General features: G+C 40.9%; 1 protein-coding gene across 1 annotated transcript; it reads left to right on the plus strand.

The window, feature by feature from the left end:
• Positions 1–1,209: 1,209 nt before the first annotated feature.
• LOC130242311 (uncharacterized protein K02A2.6-like) lies at positions 1,210–5,838 on the plus strand. Its single transcript, XM_056474393.1, has one exon. It carries the CDS (start codon positions 2,399–2,401, stop codon positions 5,486–5,488), a length of 3,090 nt encoding a protein of 1,029 aa, XP_056330368.1. The 5' UTR covers positions 1,210–2,398; the 3' UTR covers positions 5,489–5,838.
• The last annotated feature ends 3,023 nt before the right edge of the window (positions 5,839–8,861 follow it).

Below are 8,861 nucleotides of genomic sequence, written 5' to 3' on the forward strand. Positions count from 1 at the left end.
GCTGCAATATAGAGCCTTACAGACACTATGAAATTAAGGAGATTAAACAATCACATAAGAAAAAATATCTTCGAGTAAATATAAACTTTAAGGTAAATGTTGGAAGTGACATCAGTTCACATTGCACGTACAGCAATTCACATTAAAGCGATAATTTACCCAAATATGTAATTATTATTTATTCTCCCTGATGTTTTCCAAACCACTAAGTCCTTCATTCATCTTTGGGACACAAATTTTCTTTTTTTTTTTTAAGATATTTTAGCTGATTATTTATTATTATTATATATTATTATATTATACAATAATATATAATATTAAAGCCAGAGTTGCAAGGCATTTAAAGTCTAGAAAGATACCAATAACATCAAAAGAGTACATTTGTCTTCAGTGGTTCAATTGTAATGCTATGAAGCTATGATAATACAATCGTGTGGACAAAACGCATTATTTAAAATTTTATTCTCTTAACTCATATCTGACTCCAATTTTAGTATGAGGTGGTTTAGAACATTAATATACCGTTTTATTTGACTCAATTTATAAAACATTGATAAGATTATTTGTTTCTTTTAATATTATTTTAGATTATGATTGAATATTCTCTTCGATTCGTTATTTTATATTATTCTCGTTTATTTGGATTCCTATAACATCCTGAGTCTTGTACCGGCCGAGTATACAATCTCTTAAACACAAGCATGTCAGTCTTGGTCATGAAACAGAGGCGATTAACCACAATTCTAAAAAGGCAAAACTCTACTTACTCAGTTTAGAATATTTGTTGTGTGGTCCCCATAGATCTGCTATCTAATACATCAAAGCAAAACTATTAAATCATACCATAAAGATTATTAGTAATCACCATATGATTTAAATAGTATTATAAGTTTAGAGATGAAGGCCTACCCACATTTAGAATGATCTTAGCATTATTTTGTTGTTCTAAATAGAAAACCCATTATTGGCCTTTTACAGTCTAAGTATACTTGAATTAATGCCAATGTGTTAGTGGGAGCTCTAAGAACATCAGATAATGTGTCACGCTGCTCCGTCTATCGTGTTTTAGTCCGTTACTAACCTGTAGAGTGGCTTGTGGTGTTATGGACTTAATGTAATTGTAGTGAACTAGCAATAACATGTCATGAGGTAGTGTGACCGCTAGAGGGGGTCCTTAGCTAATAAGAAGCCTTTCCACTGAGAGTTCGACAGAGCAGTGTGTTGTTGTCCTAGCCGGATCCACCTCATGTATTTTGTGTGCCGCATCTGTCAAATAAACAGCCTCAAATTACATCCATCTGCCTGCCTCCATATTCTACTGCCTCATAGAATATTACATAATTGGCGACGAGGATTTAAGGAGTGGCGTGTCAGAGGACATAATTGAGTGATTGCTGAGAAAGGCTGGAGTAAACAGATCGCTCGACATCACTGGCAGAGTATATCGGTGATTATCAAGACAAAATGACTTCACTGGTGGGGACGGTGAGTCCTTTTGATAATGCATCGCAGTTATGGGATGAATATATCGAAATGCTCGAATATTTTTTCCAAGCCAATGGAATTGACAGTGCTGAGAAAAAGAAAGCGGTGCTGTTAAGTGGTGTTGGGGCATCGACATATAGTTTATTAAGAAGTTTGATCTGCCCTGAAAAGCCAGGAGACAAAACCTATGAGGAGCTGGTGACTGTGCTAAAGACTCATTACAATCCTAAGCCAAGTGAGATAGTGCAAAGATTTAAGTTTAACTCTCGTACACAGAAAGATGGTGAGACTGTTGCTGATTTTGTGGCAGAACTGAAAAAGTTAGCACAGCACTGTGAGTACGGGGCTACACTTCCACAAATGCTGCGAGACAGACTCGTCTGTGGAGTAAACGACGACCGAATGCAGAGAAGGCTGCTATCGGAAGTGGAGTTAACTTTTGAAAAGGCACTGACAATCTGCCAGGCAATGGAGTCTGCAAACAAGAATGTGAGAGATTTGCAAGGATTGTTAATGGAGGACACAGCACAAACCATGAAGTTATTTAAAGGACCGGCAGCAGTGCATAGAGTGTACACATTTGAGAAGAAGGGTCGACAAAAAGACACGGTGTGTTACAGATGCAAAGGACAACATGCACCAGAGGAATGCAAGTTTTTGAATGAGCTCTGCCATCAATGTGGAAAGCGGGGACACATAAAACGCGCATGCAGGGCAAAACAAGCTGCTGGGGGGAGGCAAAACACTCCATTCAAAGGACAAAAAGGAGAGAAAAAAGAGAAAGGTAGGAGGACTTATCTCGTTAGAGAGGAGGAAAGTAACGAGAGGGAGGACACCAGTGATATTAACACAATATACAGTGTATCCCAAGTCCAGCCAAAAGTGGGCCCTATAACACAGAAAGTGAGTGTAAATGGCATGGAAGTGGACTTTGAAGTCGACACGGGTTGTGACAATTATCAGCAGAGGGCAATATTCTAAGTTGTGGAAAAAAGCAGACATGCCAGAATGGAGACCCTGCAGTATGAAACTAAAGACCTATACAGGGGAAAGGATGGAAGTGCTGGGTCAAGCTACAGTAACGGTGGAAATCCAAAATGTAAAAAAAGAAATGACAATGGTCGTGGTAGATGGAGAGGGGCCTAATTTGTTGGGACGAAGCTGGCTGAAAGACTTTGGGCTGTTGCCACAGCTGGTAAATCAAGTAACAGCAGTGCCGACATGGAAGATAGCAGATGTGTTAGATAGACACGCAGAGGTGTTTAAAGAAGAGCTGGGGCAGCTCAAAGGCACCATAGCTAAAATTCATGTCAACCCCGAGGCCCAACCACGATTCTTTAAGCCCAGACGTATTCCTTTTGCAGTCAAGCCCTTGGTGGAGGCTGAGCTCCAGAGACTGGTTGAGGAGAAAATTATTGAACCAGTGCAGTTTGCGGAGTGGGCAGCTCCTATCGTGCCGGTGAGGAAACCAGATGGCTCTATTCGAATTTGTGGAGATTATAAACTCACAGTAAATAGAGCATCCAGTGTGGAACAATATCCCATTCCAAAAGTGGAAGATTTGTTCACTCAGTTAGCTGGAGGTCAGAAATTTTCCAAACTGGACATGAGCCATGCGTATCAGCAAATTATGCTGGATGAAAGTGCAAAGAAATATGTCACTGTTAACACACACAAGGGACTGTACACATACTGTAGACTACCTTTTGGGGTGGCATCAAGTCCAGCCATTTTCCAACGCACCATGGAGGGAATTCTCCAAAACTTGAAGCACGTTGTGGTGTATTTGGATGACATATTAGTCACAGGAGCTAATGATGAAGAGCATCTGAGGAATCTGGAGGAGGTTCTGAGGAGACTAAAATCGAGTGGATTGAGACTAAAAAGGAGCAAATGTGAGTTCCTGGGAGAGGAAGTGGTATTCCTGGGCCACCGCATCAGTGCTGCAGGTGTGCAGCCAGTCGCAGAAAAGGTGCAAGCGATACAGGAAGCCCCCATTCCACAGACAGTGAGTGAGCTGAAGGCTTATCTAGGCTTGTTAAACTATTATCATAAGTTTCTGCCCAGTCTGTCCACAGTGTTGGCACCCTTGCACAGGTTGTTGAAGAAGGAAACAAAGTGGACATGGGGCTCTGAGCAGGAAGAATCTTTTGTGAAATCAAAAGAGCTTCTCCAGTCATCTGCTTTACTAGTGCACTACGATCCTACCAAACCTCTTATCTTGGCGTGCGATGCTTCGCCATATGGGGTAGGGGCTGTTTTGTCTCACAGGATGGAAGACGGGACTGACAGACCAATAGGATTTGTATCACGGACGTTAAATGCAGCAGAAAAGAATTACTCACAATTGGATAAGGAGGGTTTGGCCGTCCTGTTCGAGGTAAAGAAATTCCACACATATGTGCATGGCAGACCCTTTACCATTGTGACTGATCACAAACCCCTGATAGCACTGTTTAATGAGCTCAAAGAAGTGCCACAGATGGCTTCTCCACGTATTCAAAGATGGGCTGTGACTTTAGGGGGGTATGAGTACACTATTGTGTATCGAGCAGGGCGTGAGCATCAAAATGCTGATGGGCTGAGCCGGTTGCCACTGTCGGAAAAAGGAGTGGAAACCCCAGCAGAGGAGGAGAGAGTGCTACTGTTGGACGAGAATGATGTTTCATTGGTTAAAGCCGAGCAGGTGGAAAAATGGACTGTTAAAGATCCTGTGTTGGCTCGAGTAAGGGAGTACGTGCTTAGAGGATGGCCCAAGACAGTGGAGGATCCAGCTTTTGGAGTATACCATAAAAAACAGGATGAACTGATTGTCCAGGGAGGATGTGTATTGTGGGGTGCCCGCGTAGTAATTCCACCCCAAGGCCGGGCAGCCATACTCAGACAGTTACACAGTGGCCATCCAGGCATAACCAGAATGAAAGGGTTGGCACGGAGCTATGTATGGTGGCCCCAGATGGATGCTGCTGGGGAAGGTCTGGTAAAAGCATGTACCAGATGTCAGGAGAGCAGGAACACCCCTCCTTGTGCACCCTTACACCCTTGGGAAATTCCACAGCTGCCATGGAGAAGGATCCATATTGATTATGCTGGTCCGTGGCAAGGAAAAATGTTCCTGATTCTGGTGGATGCGTACTCTAAATGGATAGAGGCGTTTCCTTTGAATAATTCTACATCTGCTGTTACCATCCAGTGCCTGAGACAAAGTTTTAGCCAGCATGGGTTACCGGAAATAGTGGTGTCGGACAATGGCAGTTGTTTCACAAGTAAGGAATTTCAGGAATTCATGAGTCGTAATGGCATCAAGCACATAACCACGGCACCATACCATGCAGCTTCTAATGGTTTGGCTGAACGAGCTGTGCAAACGTTCAAGAGTCTGAGGAAAAAGAGCACAGGAGATTCCATTGAGGCCAGGCTAGCCAGAGTGTTGTTCAGTTATCGAATTACACCACAGTCGACTACGGGAAAATCACCTGCAGAGCTGTTGTGTGGACGCAAACTGAGGTCTACCCTGGATCTTGTTCATCCTGACTTTAAAAGTCAAGTGCAAAACAAGCAATTGAAGCAGAAGTGGAATCATGATCTGCATGCAAAAGAGAGACATGTGAGTGTTGGTGAAAATGTGTATACCAAGAACTTCAGTTTAGGACCTACCTGGATTCCAGGAACAGTGCAGAAAAGGACGGGACCCTTGTCGTATACCATCGCACTTGGTAATGGCCAGGTAGTGCGTCGGCACATTGATCAGGTGAGGACCAGACAGGTGGCCTCTCCGGCTGAAACAGCTGTGGGGTTGGATACTTCCTTGCAGGAGTTGGAGGAGGGGCCATTGCCTGAATCAGTAGACCCTGTACCATCAGGGAACAGTGTTGGACAGCAGGCAAGTGGAATGACACCCGAGGTTACTGTGTCAGGGACTGTGAAGGCAGAGGAGCAGCCGGAACTCAGAAGGTCTGCGAGGACAAAGAAGTTGCCCAGTTACTTAAAAGACTATACTTAGAGTAGTGGTGAGTTCCCCAGCCACAGGGCAAGAATGCGTCCTGGAACTCACTGGGATGGAGGCAGTCTACCCGAAGTCCCTAGCTTAGACTGTGTAAAAAAAAAAAAAAAAAAAAAAAAAATCATAATGTTGTTAGTATATTTGATTAAGTTGTTAAGGGACTATTGTTATCAGGGGGAAGGGGATGTAGTGAACTAGCAATAACATGTCATGAGGTAGTGTGACCGCTAGAGGGGGTCCTTAGCTAATAAGAAGCCTTTCCACTGAGAGTTCGACAGAGCAGTGTGTTGTTGTCCTAGCCGGATCCGCCTCATGTATTTTGTGTGCCGCATCTGTCAAATAAACAGCCTCAAATTACATCCATCTGCCTGCCTCCATATTCTACTGCCTCATAGAATATTACAGTAATCTACTAGAGATAATAACACGAACTCTGTTTGAATAATTCAAAACATAATTTATTAGTCAGGTAAATGTATATTATGCCAATTCATTCAGTCAATTCATAAACGATCAATACAAGACATCAAATTATCAAAGATAGATCCAAGACTAAAAGATGCATATCTGACTTCAAAATATACATAGCGCCGAAGATGAAGTTCCACGCTATGGGCTGATCTGGGTAACAGAATCGCCCCGAACATTTAGAAACTTTCCCTTAAGTAGTAAATCCAAGAATCCCTTCGAGGAAAGGGGTGTGTAGAATAACAATACGCATTTGCATTTATTGGAAGAGTTTCTGCCTATAGGAAGGACACACCCTTCACGGTGGTTCAAAAGATACCTGAAGTTATATATCTATTATTTTGATGATGTCTATTTCTGAGGGAATGAGACCATTGTACCAGTCGCACTGAGACATTTCAAATAATATCAAACATGATGGATAAAGTCACTTGGATTGATATAGAACATTCATATTTTAAAATGACCATTCTGTGTGAGTAGAGTAAAAAGGGGCTGGGTGACCAAGCGGTGCTTCGGGAGATGTTTCAAATGTAAATGAAGGTAAGGAGAGAAGCTAGTTTTCCCGCATTCCCACCTGGTGGGTTGTGGAGCCGATTGTCTCTGTGTTTTCAGCTCAGATTTGAATTGTCAAAGACGTCAACGTATATGTGGTATCTCAAGTCTTACATGCAGTATACAGTATATGCACATATATGATAGGCATGGGACAATAACCATTTTCAAGGAATGCCGCAGTTTGGAAAAGTGAAGGTTTTAAAACTGTCAAAATTTTCTGCAATATCGTTCGTAAGGTATGTGTACGATTTTTTATTTAAGTTTTTTTTTTTAAGGACAACAGTATCTCTCGCAGAAAATTTTTTGTTTTAAATTGTAAAAAAATCTGTTTTTGAAACAAATAAACCCAAAATTAAGCAAAATTCAATAATTAATTTAGCCTGACACATTTACTGCTCCAAAATATTTTAAATGTTTCTCAAATTAATTTATACTGTGTTCAAAACAAAATATACTGTTTTTTTTTACCCAGACATTCAAAAGAAAATATTTTTGAGCAGTAATCACAATACTGTGATACCGTGATATTTTTATCCAATGTTATCATACAGTCAGAATCTTATACTGGCCCATGCCTGATATATGATAATATATATGCTGTATATATGCCACATATAGGCAAAACTGAGGTGCATATATGTGCATATACAGGCCATATAGGTCTCCTGTATTGCTTCTTTATATCCACATAAGCCTTATATGTACATACAGGATATACTAATAAAAAAATGCAAAAAAATTATGTGCAAACACTTGAAATTGGAATCACATGTAATTGGCATGTTATGAAATTTAACTATGGCAAATAAGTGAGAGGAGATGAAAAGCTATGATGTCTACATGTTTTCCTGAAACATTTACAAGGTCAATTCTTTCTTGTATCAAGATAGTTGAAAGAAGAAAATAACAAGTTTGTGAAAAATAAAAGTTTAAGAAAATTAAAAGTTTGTGAAAAATAAGTTTGTGTCATTTTGAATTTTTTTTTCTTATCAGTTTTTGTTATTGTACAATTTTTCTTGTGCTATTTGAATGTCTAAAGTAAATAAAAAAGTAAAATGTTTTTTATTTATGTTGTCTAGCAGCAATAGATTTTTATAATTTAACTAATATATAGGTAAACATATATGTGCATATATGCACACATATATACATGCATATATGTACCCATACAGATAAGCACATATATGTGTACATACAGTATATGTGTACATATATGCATGTGCATATATGTGTCACGGTTCGTAAAGGGGAAAAAGGGGCGAGGACCCAAGTGCAGGGTAAAGTAATATTTATTATAATAATACAAAAATAAAAAGGCAAAAACAGCAAAACAAACTACCCCGAGGGGGAAAACACTAAACTATAACACAAACAGAGAAACAAACTTGACTGGGTTGGCTGGACGAAGCAGGGCTGGACAGGGATCAAGACTGGAACACATACAGGATTGGAAAATATCGACGACGAACTGGCACAGGACAGCAGACATCAGGAGAATATAAGCAGGAGAAATTAATACACAAACAGATGAACATAATTAACTAATAATGGGTTAAGGAGGGTGGGACTAGACAATAGACGGGAGAGCACCTGACACAAAGAGACAACACAAGCCAGGTGCTCACATTAAACAAGACTGGAACACGCAGCTAATGAGAGAACTCATTAACCGCGTGTTCGTATGACAAGACACTGAAGCACACAACAAAAGCACGTGACCAATGTAAACACAGAGCCACGTGCTTTGACAACAGACGCAAGACACGAGCACACGATAAGTGAATACACCTTACCGTGCGCTCACATAAATGCAACGCGCATGTTTCATCTCAGCGCCAACCAAAACCGAAATCAACTAGACTGAGACGCTGAGGATGAAACAGCGCGATGCTGACGAAACACCACAAACACGAGTACAAGAGCGCGCGTCCCAAGGACGCGCAGACCCCGCGCGCCCGCATCAAGCGGGAGCGCGCACGGTCCGCACGCACCTTTGATGACGCGCACCCAGACAATGACAAAGTGCTCGACCCAAGAAAACTCGAGCAGAGCACTACAGGACAAGACAAAACAGAGCTAGTGTCCGGACTCTGCCACCAAAACAAGAATTTACAAGACCAGAGTGGCAGAACCCTGACAATATGTACATTTAATATAGGTAACGGCCAATTTTATATATGTCATATATATTAAAAATCTATATCAAAACCTATATTAAAACATATGTTTATATAGGTTCTTTCCATGTGGGGTTATATTGACTAAATACACATCAACAGAAAAATAACATTCAAAAACAGGATATATGCTTACCACGTGAGCTGTGCTTGGTAGATTTTGACCTGCT

Source organism: Danio aesculapii, chromosome 15 (assembly GCF_903798145.1).
Source record: "Danio aesculapii chromosome 15, fDanAes4.1, whole genome shotgun sequence".
Classification (NCBI taxonomy): domain Eukaryota; kingdom Metazoa; phylum Chordata; class Actinopteri; order Cypriniformes; family Danionidae; genus Danio; species Danio aesculapii.

Bases quoted from the DNA above. Each gene is read 5' to 3' on its own strand.
- LOC130242311 (XM_056474393.1), top strand. From the start codon at position 2,399: ATGGCATGGAAGTGGACTTTGAAGTCGACACGGGTTGTGACAATTATC.